This window comes from Parus major, chromosome 1, assembly GCF_001522545.3.
Source record: "Parus major isolate Abel chromosome 1, Parus_major1.1, whole genome shotgun sequence".
Taxonomy (NCBI): domain Eukaryota; kingdom Metazoa; phylum Chordata; class Aves; order Passeriformes; family Paridae; genus Parus; species Parus major.
In genome coordinates, this window is record NC_031768.1 from 107,868,227 (window position 1) to 107,886,674 (window position 18,448).

General features: G+C 37.0%; 1 protein-coding gene across 3 annotated transcripts in view; it reads left to right on the forward strand.

Moving 5' to 3' along the window:
• The window catches only part of CADM2 (cell adhesion molecule 2), a 574,407-nt gene that overhangs the window by 471,387 nt on the left and 84,572 nt on the right, over nucleotides 1–18,448 (forward strand). For all 3 annotated transcript variants that reach the window (XM_015632251.1, XM_015632240.2, XM_015632246.2), the window contains one exon: nucleotides 13,403–13,493. In XM_015632251.1, the coding sequence (XP_015487737.1) occupies nucleotides 13,403–13,493 (91 nt within the window). The remainder of the gene's footprint in view (nucleotides 1–13,402; nucleotides 13,494–18,448) is intronic.

Sequence of the window (18,448 nt, forward strand, 5' to 3'; positions counted from 1 at the left end):
GGAGGCTTCCCTGATGGCAAGAGGGGTCCAGAATTTCTGCTGGTGTAAGCAGAGTAATTTCATCAAAGAGCTACGTCCCCTGATGCTCGCTAGGAGGGTTTAGCTCATGTTTTCTGCTTGGGTGCTTTAAAGTTTTTGTCGGAACAGAGTTTTTAAAATACGCATTCTGAACAAAAATGAGTAAAAATGTGTGTCAATATATAAAAATATATTAAATATAGTATATTATGTACCATATCTTCATATTAAAGCATTCTAAAGAAAAAGGCAAGAAAAGGGTCATGCACAGTTGGATGCTAGACTCTGTGAGTGTGATGAATGTCTAAAAGACTCAGAGCTGCCCATCAGAACAGCACATAGAGACAAAAACCTTGAGTCTTAATGTTCAGTTCTAATGAATTAGCCACATGCTAAATATGTTAGTGGCTCTTCAAGGTGTCTGTCTCTACCCAGATTTGTTGACTTTTTATAGCTCAGAAAAGGCAGAAGTGTGTCCGTGCAAGAGCACACAGAATGGGACACTTCTTAGGAGAGGGAAGGAAAAATTTTCCCTGCTGCCTGCATCTGGTCCTTCTGTACTGTAAATGAGTAAAATATGTGTCACTTTCTTTAAGCTCTGTGGCCATTTGTCTTTTTGAAGCTGATTCTAATTTTCTCTTCATGTGCTTCTTTATTTTTACTTACTTTAGTTGTTTCCCTCAATTTTGTGCTTAAAAAAACCTCTCTGCTTTTGACCTTTGGCATATCTCCTTTTCTCATTTGCTTTGAAGTTTCTACTTTAATTTTTCTTTTCCTTTTTTTTCTGACTTATGGTATATGTCCCAGAACTATCCCAGACTTAAGTGGCACCTCTGCTTTAGGAGCAAGGGCATATCTCCATTGTTTTTGGAATTAACTTTTACTCTCTAGGAAGAGAATATGTTTTTCTGAAGTGAAAAAAATATGAGAGTTAAAAGAAATTTCCTTCACTGATGTTCTCTTTGATTTCTGATCAGTCAACAGAGTTGTTGGTCATTCTCATTTGCTTGTGACCATCTTTTCATTACACTGTCTGACACCCTGACAGACACACTGGCTAGAAGTAAATTCTGGTAACATTTGGTGTGATTACACACTGCCACAGTCTTTGCACAGGCAATCTGGCAAGAGATGCATCCCCAGAGTCAGAAAATGCTTTGCTAACTAGGATAAGGTGTCATAGTGTAGCTTTACAATTTTTCTCTGATTTTTTTTTTTTTTTTAACCGTCCCAAAATACTAGGTGAACTCAAACAAATAGCCTGTGTATTGAGTCAGGAGGGAAAATAGTTTCAGTTCTTGTGAGAATTGAAACTTGCTTTGATGTTGCCAAGAGAGGAAATGTCAGTGTAATGATAACTTCAATCAATGAGTTTAACCACACAATTCTCCTATAACTTCTGATACGGTGACAAGACCTGGATTTTCCCAGGGCATGATTCCCTAGAGTCACAAAAAAAAAATAATTCACCTGAGATTTGCACAACCAGAGCCTTGCAGTTCTCTATTTCAGTGTAGCACGATTTGCTCTCTTCCTATAACCATTTTATCATGGTATAATTTGAGTGGTTTGGAACTGTGGTACCTCAGAGACCTCTGAAACTCGTGGAAGGAGGCCAGTATTTGAGACTTGGTCTTATTGATTAAAGCCACCTTTTGTTCCAGCTTAGGAAGTGAGAGGGGGCTGTGTTTTCTGCCTGATGTGCAGACAGGACCTTAGTCTCTCACAAAGCCTCTGCCTCTGGTCACAGACAATCTCTGTAAGCCTAAGCAAGCAGGGATGTCCCTCCCTTCAGTGAAAACCTGTGAGCTGTTCAGGTCCTGTAGGAGCTCATGAGGAAAAGCTGGATGTTTTCATAAATGGCTCCCTGAGCCTGGGAGGGAGGCACTGTCTCTTCCACCAGAGCTCCCATCCTTTAGAGATCAACTCTCTGAGCGCTGTTCCTGCTTTTCTCCTTCATTGAAGATCTTCTGCTGGGCTGCTGTGACCTTGAGAAGGAGAGAATTCCAGTGTCTTCCAGCTGACTCTCTCTTACATAAGTTTATTCTTTTTATACATCCAGGTTCCCATCCAAGACTCACCCATGTTGCAATACTCAACCAACCCAAACAGGTTTGGGTTCTGTTTTGTTTTTGCTCCTGAATTCATCCTGTGAATGTTAATACAGAAAATAAATATATCTCAACTTTGAGGACCAGCTTTCCATTCTATCTCTCGTAAAGGTGGGATGTTTCTACACTTACCAGTGCAAGATGCAGATAAAAACAATAATAATAAGAATGCAATTTAAAAGCTACAGTTCTAGCACTCTACATCTTTTCACATTGAATGAAAATTAAGTAATAAGTTACTTATATAGCTCAATAATTATGTAAGCACTGTGTTAATTAGTGCAGTTATTTTTTTAAGCTTTTCATACTGTTGAATGCTTAAAACAAGTGAAATTTAAAGGATAGTTACTGTAAATAGTAAAGGATGATATCTGTGAACAGGAAAGTTCACTGTTACAATTTACATGTTTAAATGAGATCAATTAGGTTAATGATGGATGAAAATAAGAAATCCATCATTTAAATGCAAAATAATTCATAAAATTGTAAGTCCATTTACTGCCAAACTTTCATCTTTCAAAGAGGATATCCAGTTCAAAGGGTTAATGTACAATCCTGACCTTTACCATCTGGAGGTTTATGTTCAAATACGGTTTACTAGTGAAATATAATCTAATTTACTTCTCTCTAAAATCTTGTGTAGAAAATCTACTTGCCTACTCTGCATAAAAACTTTGAAATCTGCAGTGGGCAGGGTATTCCACATGTGACTGGGAGAGGGCTCCAGAAGGTTTCAAATGAAGTTTGGGAGGGAGGGTTTAATAACAAAAAAGTAGGAAAGACTAGCAAGCAGGTGAGACAGTCTGGAGGAAAAGATAAAAAACATATGTAGAGATCATTATTAGAATCTCCCAAGGAAGAGAAGTTTGCCATTCACGAGGGTGGGATGTATATTTTCAAGAAGTGAGTCAAATTTTCATTTCCTGATGCTACTGCTTGGGTTTTTTTTTCATAAGCTAAACTTTTACAGTGTCCAATATCTGATACAAATGTTAGAGAAAGACTGAAAATATATTTGGGAATGCTGAGCATCCAGAGCTCTCATTTAACTCCTTCAGCAGTTATGGATGTGCTACAGTTCTTCAACCATATTCAAGATAATTTAAGTCAGACACAACAGAACAATGAAGGCTTTAAACAAAAGAATCTGAGAAAGCAGAAGAAGAAGTTACACCAAAGGTCATTCTCTCTCTCAAAGTTTGGCATTTCTTTATAATGTGGTTTAGGCAGAAGAATTTTCTTTGTCTTTTCTTTTTTTTTCCTTCTCTTAAGAGCAAAAGTGAGAAAACATAAGTGAGCTGGAGAGAGCACCGTGTAAGGCAGTGGAGATGCTAAATGGAACAGATTGTTTACTCTGAAGAAGTGGCATGGCAAAAATAATTAAACAAGATGAAAGTTGTAAAACTAAACTTCACCGCTTGCATTCACTGGAGAAAACAGAAGTGATTTGCAAAGAAAATATTGTTTCTACCATATCATTCATGTGTGTGTGGGACTTAATGCATAATTCAGAAACCAGTGACCCGTTCTGCAAAGCCCTGTGAAGGGGAGTGTCTGTTCTCTGGTGCTGTCTCCATGGAGTGGCACACACTCAGAACTGGGGTGACAGTGCCACTCTGTCTCCACTTAGTTCAGCAGGGGCTACTGATGTGCTCACATGTTTCTCTGCCTGTTTTACCTCCAAGCACAAAGTAAGGATGATCAACAAACGTGACAAAGGTGGGGTAAGGCTGTAAACATTTGAAATGGAGCAGGGGGAAACTGTGGAGCTTTGGTGTTGTACTTCCAGCTTCTTTCTCACCCTCCCAAAACCCCAAGCCACATGTTGTGTACTACCACATTTGACTTCCTTCATTGTGTTAGTGATTGTGGTGAAGGAGCCTGGCATGAGCAGCAGGTGAGGTGCTGAGACACATCCAATGGATATCTTTAACAAAATACCACATAATCAATGCCCACAGAATGAGAAACCTAAATGGTTTCCTGCCAGGTTGGTGCTTGAATTCAGGCACTCATGTAATATAAGTGTCAGGAGGGAATATTTGACTGATCAATCTTTCTTTTCCCCCACACTGGCATCCACTTGCTTGTTTTGCATCCAGGAGAGTGTTTTTACACTCTCCTGTTACAAGCTGTTACTACTCTTTCCTACAACAAACATAATTTTAAAATAAACTAGATGAGATTAAGGATGACACAAAAGTCATCAAAGAATCTCAGGTAACAAAGGGACCATATGCTGTTTCTGATCCTGCTTAACTGTAAAGCAGTTTTAAAGGAGTATAAAAAGAAGACATTGGAATATCCACGTGAATATGGTACCAAGTATTCACTTCTATCAAACCTAAGTGGTTAAGTACTATCATAAAGCCTAATTTCCCACTTTTGTTGAATCCTTTTATTGAAATAAAACACCCATGGCACAATTGCTTGAACTAGATCGACTCACCCACAAATATTACTAATTAAATATTTTTTTTCAGATAGATAATATTGATTCTTTTTTTCTCTCATCCATTTAAGTAATGAGTTATTCCTTCTTTTCTGAAGCAGAGCATCTGGCTTACTGTATCTGCCAGGCTACTTTGGTGAAGTTACCAAGGCAGACTTGCACCTAAGTGCTTATTCAAGGTAGTAGTGCACAGACAGAAGCCATGCTGCTTGCCATTTACAGAATGAGCCAAATTTTGGGAAATGCTGATTCACAGCTGTAGGATGCACAGCTGGTAAATGTAAAAGCTATTAAAAATGGTGAGCATTTGCACAGAGCTGATTAAAGTGCTCCTCTCTCCTCTTTCTCATCTCATTTGGGATATCCAGTCTGACATTTATTTTGGGGCATACTGGAGTGGTTTGTCCTTGGAATTTTCTTTTAAAGTCTCTTCTTTCCTAAACTTACTTTCTTACATATTTTAGAAATAGAAAAAAATATATATATATATTATATAGGACTACAGAATTTTCAACGAGTTTTGTAATTGCTATCCATGTATGAAAACTATAATCTCATGGTTTCTGAAGAAAAAAAAAAGTTCCTGAAACTGTCCTATGCCTACTCCAGTGCTAATTAATTTAGAAAGTAGATACATCATCATTTTCAGAGGTATCTGCTTATTTTATCTTTGCATCTGGAAATGATGGAAAGGTTCCAAGGAAATAAGAGAGGAAAAAACCATGATGAAAAATGTAGAAGGCTGTGACATAAATAGATTTCACAAACACGCATTTTGAAAAAAACCAGACAAAAATGGGTAAAAAATAAATGAATTAGTCTCTCAGGAAAAACTTTTTAAAATCTTATCATCTGGCAGCCATTTATTACCAGGTAGCAATAATCTTTTATTATCGGACTGTTGGATTTTTATAACATTTTTTAAAATGATAGCACCAGAACTGTTGTTGTTCGCTGCCACAGTAAAATATCTGAGAAATTTATGAAAGCTTTTCAATATTCAGGAAGGTTTGTGGTAATAAAATAAAACCATGAAGTAAAGACATGCTGTTGGTAGCTCATAATTTAGCTAAACCTGTAAGAAGAAAAATGTGCTGTAATGAACCAGTTATAGTAATTTGCACTCTGGTACAAAGAAGAAATGGTGCTTTGTGTTCAAAGAAAAAATAAACAACAAAGTAAATATATTTATTAAAAATGGCAGAGTAAATCTGAGTATTATAGATCCAGGCAGGAGGTGCTGCTGCAAAGATTAAGTGATTAATTCAGAACTTGGAGTAGTCTGGAGCAGTCATTAGGTAACAGGAGGAAGGTGGGGGTTATTCTTTTCCTTGCCAGATGATCTGGCAGCCAAGACACCGATGTTACACCACAGAAAAGGTCTGTGTTTTATCTGAGTGTATTCTGAACTGGCAAGTAATTAATAAGACATGTTCCCTGTGTTGCTTAGGGTCCAGGAAGGTAAAACCTCACTGATCACAGTGGGAAGTGGGAAGAGCTTTCTTCCTGAATGGATCATTTATCATATTCCATACTGGTGGATCCAATGCTCAGCTAGGCTCTTAAAGCTTTTTCTTACTAACAGTACTTTTAAGGCTTTTTAACTCATTGAGTATAGGAGAAAATTTCTAGTGACAAAAGGTAATTAAAACCATCCTAAAAGATTAAATAAGGAGGTAGTATTGATGCTTTTAGCAGGAGGATTTTAAGTAACATTTGTAGCACATCCTGATGTATTTTGAGCACTTGCTTCCCCTGACAAACCCAGCCAGTGAAGTGTTTGCCCCTCCCTGGATCTTTCCTTTTATTGTTAACATAATTTGCACTCAAACAGCAAGTCCAGCAAGGATCACAGGTTTCATTACAACAAACTCAGCTTCTTGCTGCATCTGGAGAGACGTTCATAGCACAAATAAAGAGAGAGAATCACTTTCAAAGGAAAGATGCATCAGAAGCGAAGTATTTCAGCAGAGGCCTAGGGTCAAACGATGCTAATGAGCTGCTTTCAGTTATTTATAACACAATTAGGGACAGGATTGTGTCTGCCCTGGTTTTGAGACAAGGCACCTGACAATTTGGCTGCATGGAAACTAATCAGTTAGGAGAGCCTTGTTTTGGAGGTTTAATATATTTGTTGTGGTGATATATGGTGTAGAGCTGTAAGTTTTTGTTCATCACATGTGAATGTTTGACCAGCTATGTTTCCCTTTTTTTTCTACTATTTTCACATGGCTTAGCTCTTTTTACTAGTTTGAATTTTCATGACTAAGCAGGGCATTGTGAAGAAAAAAAGAAAAGAAGTAGAGAATCCCTGGTGCTTTAAGAAGGAGAGGTTTAGGCAGCATATATCACACCAATGTGTGCCATGCATACCGGAAAGAGCCTGACCAATGGATTTTTCCTTTGGAGCCCCAAAGACTCATAAACTAAAATAATGCAAAATATTTATCTTTCTCTAGGCACCTTGCATATACTGAACATTATATGTTACTGTCAGCAAATGGGACATTTTCTATGCCAGGTCTTTTTAATATTCTACGAACCAGAAAAAAAAATGCTTTCTTTGGTAAAGGAAAAACAGAGGAAGTCAAGAGAAATGTGGCTTCAGCCTGAAACTATCCCTCATTTCCTTAAAATTCTGTGATCCAGTCTACCCAAAACTAAAAGTTTAGACCAATACTACTTTATGAATTGATTATTAAACAGTAAATAACCTTTTTGCTTTTCAATAGTAATTACTAGATTGCTTTGATCATGAGAAAATCATGCTGAACATGTACAAAGAGAGGAACCAAACACTTGGCAAAGTTACTGTACAGCATGTGAAACTTTAAATGGATAATACTACAGGAGATTTTAATTGAAATGTGGTTGAACCCAAATCTTCTGTGATTCCATTTTACTTTGGGAAGTCAGAATCACAGACTTCATGCCATTAATGAGTTTAAAAAGCCAAAGACTTGAAGGGACTTTGCACTTTATATGAAATACTAGTGTGGAAACATAATTGCCCCAGTTGAGTTTATATTTGTTACCAGTTTGGACAAGATTTGCTGAAGTTTGTATTGGTAGTAGTAAAATATCTAAGTTCTGCTTATGGCACTGCGTTTACATTTACTTATTTTTAAAAGATAATTATTTAAACATTCAAAAATATTGCTCTCTTTAACATATAAGAAGGCTGATCTGAGGCCACCAGCTCAGAAAGTACTTTAAAAAAAAAATTAAATTTTTTTTGCCTGTATAGCCCAAGAATGGATATACCAAAACCATTCAATGCTAAGGATTGACACATTCCTAGGAAATAGGTGAGGATTTTTAAAGTTTTATGACTTTTTCTTTTTGTGAATATCCTAATCTGGCTGTAGAAAACTTTCTTAAAGGTAAAATGAAGGGAATACTCCATGTTATGTTGGCACTGAATGTAAATAGAGACAATTTGCAGCGTACTGAATTGCTTGAGGAATTCTCAGGATATGCATTGGGCTAAGAATTTTCTAATACCCAGGGTATTTTTAATGTGTCAGAATATCCTGATTTATCCAGAGTAGGAAATAGGTAGGAAAAAAAAGCCTTTTCAAATTCAAAGTGAAATCTTAGTTCAAAATCTGTGTGGAAGGGAAACCTTAGCATTCCTGGCTGACCTCATAACTGATCTTGATGGATTGATTGCCACTCCTCACAAAAATCAAAGTATGTCTAAGTGAGGGAGTGTAGAAGTGGCTTCCTGAGACATGGAGGTAGAGCAGGCCTCTAAAATGTAGACTGCTGAAGTACAGGACCCTTGGGATTTGTAATTCTATCCTTTTAGGGGAAAAGAAAGAGGTTTCCTTGTTCTGTTCTGCTGTCTGAAGATTCAGCCCCACTGAAAGATATTCAGGGTGCTAAGTTTAAACTTCATAGTACATTATTGCATTTATTTATTTTTTAAAAAAAAAATCTATAATTCAGCAGAAAATTTGCAGATTAGGAGCTCTGACTTGGATCTCTACATCTGATGCAATATTGTTAAATTTCTGCAGAGGAGAACCACTAAGATTTTTTTTCTGTTAATCCTCCTTTCACTGGAATGCCAATGAAGGTATTCATTATCTAGTGACAATATCTAGTGGCAAGAAGTTTATATTACAGCTAAAGTAAAACATATATAAAAATTACCTGGAGGAAAGACTGCTGCATGTTTCTTTGCATAGATGCATTTTCAGCATTTGGAATTCTAATGACTATGAGATCATGAATACTCCTATTCCTGAAAAGTCTACTGCTTCCAATCATTTTTTCTTGAAAATGTTAATGAAATAGACATGCTACACCCCCCCAACATCTGCCCAAGAAGAAAGGTCCTGTTTTCTGTTTCTGGGATTGTAGTTACATTCACAGAAGATGATTACATTAGAGAGGGAATATTTTGTAAAATAGTGTGTTCCTATCATACCCTCACGATAACGCTACCCCTCTGTCTCACAAAATGACTTTAAATGTGCTTATTATTCCTACACACCTGTTGCTGATTAATGGCCTAGGATGCAAAGGGTTCTACTTTCATTTAGTGACTCAGCCAGAGCTGTGAGTTCCATGAAAGGTTTTGCTGATAGGACCAAGGACTTCTGAAGATACATGTGAAAAATAGGCCAAATTACACTTTTAATATCTTGGCTCTAAGGAACTAGTAGAGATTAATTGTCTGATTCTGTTGTTGGCCTGTTTGACAATCTTAGCAAGATTGTTTATTTTTATCAATTCAGTTTTCCATTTTTACACTCTGTTTGTCAAGGGTTTGCACATGAAGTATAACATAACTTATCATGAGAGATTTTTCCAGCAGCTTTCATGTGATTACTTTACGTGAGTAAATTTATGTGTAGGAATTTAATCCTGCATGTAACCTTATAAAGGCTTGGACATAAAATAATATATACTGAAGTCTATTTTACTTGAAGCCATGTAAAAACATCAAGTGCATTCTGAAAGCAAACACACAGACACCTTTAAGCATAGGAGATCTGATTAAGAGCATAGGTCTAGTGACTGACAAGAACCACCTTTATTTTGAAAATAGCTTCAAAGAGATTAAATCAATCAATAATGCTCCACAAGGTGTGAATGTTGCCATTACTTGCTGCTTAAAGTACAACAAAATCAAGTGTTGAAGTGTTTAATTTCTTCATGTATCAGGTCAGATTTTTTTTACTGGTGTAAGCTGGTATCAGTTTTCCACATACATTTACAGATTTTTTGTGTTGCTGAAGATGACATGGCCTGATCAAAAATAGATAAATCTTCCCAAGGCCTTGGAATGAGTTTCCTGGGCTTGTGAGATGAGATGAACCCAAATCCTAGAGAGATGGATGAAGCAGAATCACTCAGTGGAACTTTTGCCTTTGGTCTGCTGAATCATGAAAGGTTATACATAAAAAAACCCCATGCCATAATTCTTACCTGTGGCTGGTATGCCCAGAAACAAACAAGCAGATTCTGTGCTCATAGAGGGTAAAAGATGTATAAAAACCTGTTTGAACCTCAATTCAGATTGGTGCTAGCAATCAATTGAAGCTCATAAAGTACCTCATTACTCAAACTAAAGTCTAAAGGGCCAAAGAAGCTCTTGCTGCTGGAGATGGATGTAACTAAAAAAGTCACTGGGTACTGAAAGCAGTGTGTTTTACTGAGAAAACTTGCTGTGGTGCTTATACCCATATAAACCAGTGGCTTTTTTAATAGAATTGGACTTTCCCAAAGCTTATTCTTTTTGGAACACTCATCTCCTCCACAATACTGTCAGAACTCGGGATTAGGACGTATTTGTAGATATTGTAAAGAAACCATAGACATCGCTCCATTATTCAGAAGAATTCTGCTTTGAATATTGATTCATGATATTTTATTGTAATGAAATTGCTGGGATAAACACTAAAAAATATGTGAATTATTAAAGCTCTGGTAAGTTCAACTGGTACACATTGGTATATTTTTACTGGCATTAGAGAAGGAGGAAAATATCTGACCTGCAATAAAACCCTTGACTGTACTCCTTCTGTTTGTTTAGGCTGTGGAAGGAGATGTTTTTTTACATATCTGCATTACTTATAGCAAAGGGATGAACATATGTGAAAACAAATCAGCCTCTTACTGTATTACAGTTCTTGATTTTCTTTCTTTAGGCTGTTTCCTTATGTTGGTGTTTGTGGGAGATCACATGATGCTCCAGTTGTTATGATTTATGCCTTTATTTGTGACAGATCAAAACTCAAAGTATTGGTAGAGTACATTTATACTTTTCAAATTCTTCTAAAATGAGCAAGAGCTAATGTTTTGTAATAGCATTTTGTGTTCTGGGAAAGTACCAGTCTGCAGGGCTCTATCATCTTTGTTAAAATAAGATGTTTAGGTTAGTTTTGATTCAATTCAATTATTCTGAAGATTGCTTCACTCTTAAAGTATTGATGTGAATGTGAAGATAGAGGTCAGGTTTATCTTAAAAGTTTTCCCTTTTTAAGTGTGCATTTTAGTTCTGGAGAGAAATAAAATGTGGCCTAAAAATAAAAGATGGAAAGAGTAATGCTGAGAATAAAGCACTCAGAATATCTAGTTTTTGAAAAAGAATCATTAATAAAATGCAAACATTTTCTGTTGTTAGCTCTCCTAAAAATTATATATTGAATTAAACTCTGTGTTTCCTGCTTTAGAGAAACCAGTGGTTACTGTTTAAGTCAATTAGCAGGGAAAACCAATAGGGAATATATTTCCTATGCCACTTTGTTGTGCCTTAGACAGTGAAACATAAATGTAAGACCTTTCTTATTCTGTGTTAGTAATTTCTGTTTGGAAGTGCAGTGTTGGAAGAACAGAGAGATGCCTGGTGTATTAAAGCAGGAATGGGAACTTCAAGTTGGGGGAAACATCACTGCATTGATCCATGCAAATTAAAGCTTAATTGTCTGGAATCCTCCCTTCAATTTTATTTGGGTTATTTACAGTATTGCATGAAGTGGTGATAAATTTTTTAAGTATTTAAGCCAGAAATAACAGCTAGATGGGCCTTGAATTTCTTCCTTCACCTGTGGCTGTCAGGATTACTTCCATCAAAGTTTTGCTCTTTTTCATATTTCTCTGGAAACCTCTTGATCTCATTGCATTAGTTGTCTCCCTCCCTCAGTTAAATTCTTCATGTATTCCTGTCTGATACTAATTTGCTCCTCTGGTTCAATGTATAGTCAAGAGAGTAATTTATTCATCCTCAACAGCACCACTGAAATCACAGAAGTACTTGATGCCCTGATTTATTAAGGCACTTGAGGTCAGTGCCTTAAGCATGTGCTAAAAATGAAGCAAATGCCAGCCTGGCCTCGGAAGGATTAGTCACCTGCATAATGGTTTGCAGGGTCCTTAAACATATGAACTTGTGGAACAGATTTGCTGCTGGTGTAAGGTTAGTGCAGCTGTTCTGGAAAGCTGAATGATGCTGAAAATACTTCCAGTGGAATTGCAGAGAGTGCACTAAGCCTTTCCCTCTTCTCATCTTGTGCCATGTTGTTACTCTGCGGTGTGTAAAGATAGAAAATCAAAAGTTAGAAAAATATTTCCACAATTTTAATTGTTCAGGTGTTATTTAGGGCTCAACAGGACTATTGGAATTTCAATAAGAAACTATATTGTAGAATGTATTTTTTTTTTAATTATTATTATTATTACTTTGTGGGGTCATATTGCCATGCTCTATCACATTTGTTTGATAGCAGGACATCTTTGATGTCACTGCTAAGGAAGACAACTGCAAATTGAATGAGACAAGACTTAGGTACCCTAGATTTGCAGGATAAAGTGGTTTGTATTAGGAAACTAGAGAGAATGAAACTGTGAGGAAAAATAACAATGTATCTACTCAATCTGATTTTTTTTTTTTTTTCCAGTGTGACAATGAACTTTTTTTTTCCCTCTTCCTAAGGAAAAAATGTGTTACATTCCTTTGTTTATCATCTTTTATTGTTCCTCATAAAGGTGCCCCTCTAAGTCATAGGTTGACTATGTAAATATATTCTTGCAAGCCAGGTGGCAAATTTTTTTAAAAGTTAAAGATCTACTTCAAATGCTCTATTTGGCATGAATTCACAGTAGCTGTGTTGTGTATCTTTTTGCTTTTAAAACTACAAAACTAATCCAATCACATTGGACAGATTGCAGATTCTTCTGTAGTGCTTTTTGCAGATATTTGAAACATTCTCTTTGCAAATTCTGTTTAAGATTGTTATGGTTTAGGGGCAACTTTATTGCATTTCAGAAATAATATCCTGTAAAATGTCTGTAACAAGGTATTTTATCTGAAAGCTCGTTGTAGCTTTCTTATTACGAGTTTCAAGCTTCTGCAACAACAAAAGGGTTCTTATTCAAATGTACACCATTGCATTCATTCCTCTAATAGCAGCATTCCATCATATCAGCCTAAAAATAGGCAAACAATTGCATGGAGTACTTGCTATTCATTCTCAATTTTTTTTCATGGTTTTTTTGTTTGATAACAGACTTTTGGATAGTCATATGGAGTATTTGCATCAAATACAGAAATAAAAAATTGTTTTCTCTTAGTATACACATGCTTTCTATCTGTGTCTCCTGGGGATATAAAAAGTTACTGTTTTAGTTACATTGGTCATTTTTATTGCCTTCCTGAAGACAATGGAAATTGCACAAGGCTCCATATGAAACTGTCTCCAAGTGTAAATTAAATCTGTGCTTTAGTCTGTTGTAAATAGAGAAGAATGTACTCTTAGATAATAAATCTTTTTTGTGTATATCAACAAGTTGTCTATTTTTTTCTTCCTAGATACACCTTTAGTTAAAATCATTTCTTCCAATTCATGGCCTGAAGAAGGACAATCTATAATTTTGACTTGTGAATCCAAAGGAAAACCAGTGTAAGTGATTTAACAAGTAATATGTTTTTTGTTATTTTACTTATTCTGCTGTGACTGCAATCCTCAGCTGCAGAAATCTGCTGGCTTTGTCTCCTCCTGGGGTGTAAAGTACTCTCTGCTATAGAAAACCCCTTGAAGCCTGTCTTCATTAAGTGTCTATAGAAGATTGGTCTTTTACTTTGTCATCTATTTTAGTTTTCAGGAAGAATTCCAGCTGTGAGATTTTTATTTATTTTTTTTTTTACAGTCAGGTATATCAGCCTGAAAGGTGTGCAAGTTTAATCTATCTCTGTGTACATCATTGGATTGATAGAGGAGAAAACATCTCATGAAAATCTTCCTACATCAGCCAGCCTCAGAAAAAAATATATTGAACTTTGGCTGCCATTTACAGGGGAATTTGAAGTTTAATTATGTGTGCAAGTTGGCTGCCTGTTTCTACCAAGATTTGGAAAGGTGCAGCCTGCTTTAAGATTGTAAATTGTTTTCCTTGTGAATTAACTTCTTTTCTACTTCTTTTCTATAAATATATATCTTTAAAGACAAATCTAGAGAGGGTAACCACCCTTGCACAGAATCTGCTACTTAAATAGACTTGACTTTTGAAAACAGTAACTGCTCAGAAGAGCTGTTATATATTTATTCATAAATATAGATATATAAATAATCCAATTACTTAATATTAAGTTATTATGAATCAAGTTTCTTAAATATTGACCTGCTCAAAAGATCAATATATAGTGTAGTGATGATACACAGATTTTGGATGGTCTTGAAAATGGTAATGGAATAATATTTTGAATCTAGTATCTAGAAAAGGTGCAAATTGCATGACAAAAATTATGTCACTTATGGCTGAATTTCTCCCTGGTGTAACTTTAGTGACTTCATGGAATTGCTTTATGTAGGAGCCTGAAGTCACATTTAGGTCAGGTGAGGCATTTAAGTCCAAAATTTCTATTTTGAAAAGCTCTTCTGAGTTATTCCTGGCATAATTTAAACTCCATAGGTACTTTTTTATGTTATGTGCCTGCATCATTTTGAAGCAACTCCTCCATCCAGATCTTGGCTGGGTCAGCACCTTGATCATGCTTCTTCCTTGCCTGAGACCAAAACGCTGGAAGTCCATCTAATTAGTCTGACCTGATGGTCAATTGAATTGGTCTTCTGTGTACCTTTGTACTTCTGATGTGTGTGTTTCTGAGAAAAATACTTTTTACAACACGAAAATCCATTGTGAGCCATCTCTTGCTTTTATAACGTACCTGAAGGAGAAGGAATTATCCTTTTATCTGATAACCCCTGAGCATTCCCCTGTGTATGAAGAGGTAGAGTCTCTTTCCCCCTTATTTTCAAAATCTGCTGAAGATGTGCAAGTGCTTAATTTTAGGAAAGAGGTCAGCACTGATTGCCCTGAGTTCACCATTGGCTGGGTGATATTTAGCATTTTCCTTATCTCAGTATTTTCCTCAGGACTTAACAGGTGACAGCTACATGTGAAGTGCTCTCTTTGGCAAATACACTCGAGGCATTCTAGCCCCACTCAGCTCCTCACTCAACAGCAGGATCAGGGAAAGAATCAGAGGAGTAAAAATATTGTGTATTGACATAAACAATATTTTCTATTTGGTACTCATTATATTACGGACATACTTTATACCAATAGGAGACACTGGTTAAAGCTTAGTAATTAAAAGAGAGCTTCAGTTTAGGTGTGCACTGATTTGTTTATTTATTTAAAGCTGTGTTCTATCCTTAAAAGATTCAAATGCAAAACTCACATGTGGTTTTGAAAGGAAAAAAAAACAAAAACCAAAACAACAATCTTCACATTACAGAATTATCAAGATGGGACCTGTACGTGGTAGCCTTTGAGGCACAAGTATTTTCCCATAAATATATTTGCCAATAAATGAATAAATGCACCTCTAATTGTCCAGGCCACAGGCACTGCCAACATCAGCTGCTCTGTATTGCTTCATTAGGTCAGTCTTTGATGGCACAGGGCTAGTAATAAATAGTAATAAATAGTAATAAATAGTAATAAATAGGCATCCTCCTGGGAGCAGTTTGCAATGGCCTAGTGTGAGGAGCAGGAATGTCATGCTCCCAGCCTGCACTGAGTACTGTGGCTGGGGGAGAGGAGCTGGAGAGATGTGTCAGTGTCACAAGGTGAGTGATGAGCCGTGGGCTTCACGGAGAGCTCAGGGCCAGCCGCGGTCCGTCACAGCCGTTTGCACGCTATGGGTTAATTTCTGTACGCTTTATGTCACGGGTACAACAGTCTCTCCTGTTTCCTGCAGGCAGCAATAAGTGAGCACTTACTTGGAGGTGCATTTCTCTTGCATCCCAGAGCCGTTTTCACAAGCTTCAAAATGACATTTGAGATGAAAACTGAGAAAGGGTGAAGCTAGGTGGTGGCTGTGGTGACATCGACAATGCTGATAGCTGCTGCTGAGTAATTCCTTCCCAAAATGGAAAAAGCAGGATGAGACTAGAATGTGCTTACACTATCTTACAGCTCATCACCAAGCCCTTCCTGGAAGGGATTCTGTCCCTCAAACCATGTGCATCATCGTTTCCCTGATTCTCTGTTTACAGTCCTGTGGAAAAGCCTTGCAGTCCTGTAGCAGGAAATGGGAGGGGAGGCTTGCTGAAACCAGTATCTCTGGGAAATCAGCTGCACTCTGCATCTCCTGCTGAAGCAGCATCCTCCAGAGATACAGCAGAGATACAGCAGAGGGACAAAGAACAGCTACAAACAGCTAGGGCCCTGCTGAGGGTTCATAATTTAGGGTATAAGATTTCTCTTGGCCAGTCATTAGCCATGACTTTGGACAGAGATAAAAAATGTCCTCAGACCCTTGGATGTGAGCAGCATCAGCTGTCAGAGTGTGTGAGATGGGCTGGGATTATCCCAGGCTCTGAGGTTTCCAGTTGCTGTGGATGGGTCCATGTCACCACACATTCTTGGTCTTGGAACAGAGATCCCAATGTTGGAACAGGGATGCTGAGAGTGGGCTAAGGGAGAGAAGCTGGGGGCGTGGGAGAGGGGTGAAAAGGAAGATGGAAAAATGGTTCAGTGAGGCAACAGGAGAGGGTGTGAGACAGACTGCACTAACTGTGTAACTGTGCTCTTTTGCCTCTCTGCTCATCACTGGGAGGATGAGGATGGCTCTGGCTCCAGTCAGACCCTGTGCTGATTTCTGTCACTTCGAGGCAGGAGCTGAAAATGACTTTCTTGTGGGTAACCACTGTGTTGCTGCTGTGGAAGTGGGACAATACCAATGAAAAGAGCAGGCCAGGCTTCCTGCCTGTTCTGTGATGGCTTTGCAGAGGAAGGACATGTGGATTTGATGATGTTCTGACCCAACTGTGCAGCTCTTCAGGCACCAGCTCTAAGAAACAGCAGCAGAAGGCTGGTGTTTGGAATATTGTATGAATAAATCTATGATATTTTCAATTAAAATTTTCTGTTGATGCAAAGGAAAAATGTAAATATATTCATCAGCTTACTGCAGGAACATGACTCACTCTAGTTGTATACCCAGTTATGTGTATTATTTTAAGGGACCTCAAGATATAGCATTTGTGAGGATTTTGTCCAAATGCCCAGTTGGTAGAACAAATTGAAGAGTTTTCTTTTGGAAAACTTTGAATTGGTGTATTTGGGTTAGCTTAGTCTTTCCTTTTGCAGGATTCAGTCACTGATTTCTTCCCCCTATTGACAATTTTGGTAATATTGATGTCCAAGATTGTTGTACTTCATTTGTTTTGGTTTGGTTTTTTTTCTGGGTTAAAGTGTATTTAGCCATTTCTCTGCATAACTGAGGTCAAGACACTGTACTTGATATCACTATTCAACAGCATTCCTTTTTTGGAGGTACTGTTGTGCAGTTTCAAACCAAATTGAATCTCTTATCTTTTCAATCCTTAGCACTGTTTACTTTCCCAGTGCTTTTGGCTGGATCCCTGGGCAGTTGTCAGTCTGTAACATTTTCATCAATGAGCTTGCCTAATATACCTGTAAGGTGTTGTTGAATCTTCTTAATTTATTTCTTCTTGTAGCATAATATAGTTTTACCAAGATTTTGTTTATTTTCCGAAGAAGGAAATGTAATTAAACTTCAGAAATCATAGACATTCTTTTTATGTAATGTCTAGACTTTTCTGAAGTCATATTGCCTGACAGTATTTTGAGTATTTTAAAATAAACACGAGGTAGATGTAAAAAATATAAAAAGTGAAGAACAAAATAGTAATTTACAGTCATCTGTGCTTACAAAAATTTTTAAAAGCCGATGTTTTCTTTTTGCAAGATGTAACTTCTATACACTGTTGTATCTTAACAATATAGTCTCATGACTCAAAACTGCCCCAAAAGGAAATTCAAAACCTGACCCATAATGAAAGAAAGGTTCAATATTTAATATTCTTAGTACTCTCATCAAAGCTTGCATGAAATATGTGGGGTTTTTATGTCAGTGTCATTTCAGGAGAAAGGACGTCAAAATATAATGGAATAATTAGGGCACAGGAAACAAAGAGAGAGTTAGCTGTCTCCTGTGTGCTTTAGAGAAATGTCTTTCCATTCCATGCAGCTCAGGGGAATCATAGTGCAGTTGGTTGACTAATATAAAGTGAATATTTGGCCTTGTTTGAGATAAATAGGGAAGATTTTTATTTCAGAAAACTTGCATAGGTATTCCCTCATTAGAATAACATGATTTGTGAGCTCATGAGAGTTATAGAGAAAAGCACAACCAAAACCAAACACTAATATGTACAGAGTAGTATAAAGCATGAACAAATAAACATTTTACTGTGAGAAATAGTGTTCACTTTTAATAATGAGTGCCTACCAAAGAGCCAGGCTTGGGCTATAAAGTCATTGTAAATGATGTCAGTAGTGTCTCCACACTGTGTCCTGTCTTTTCTAGCATCTGTTTGAAGAA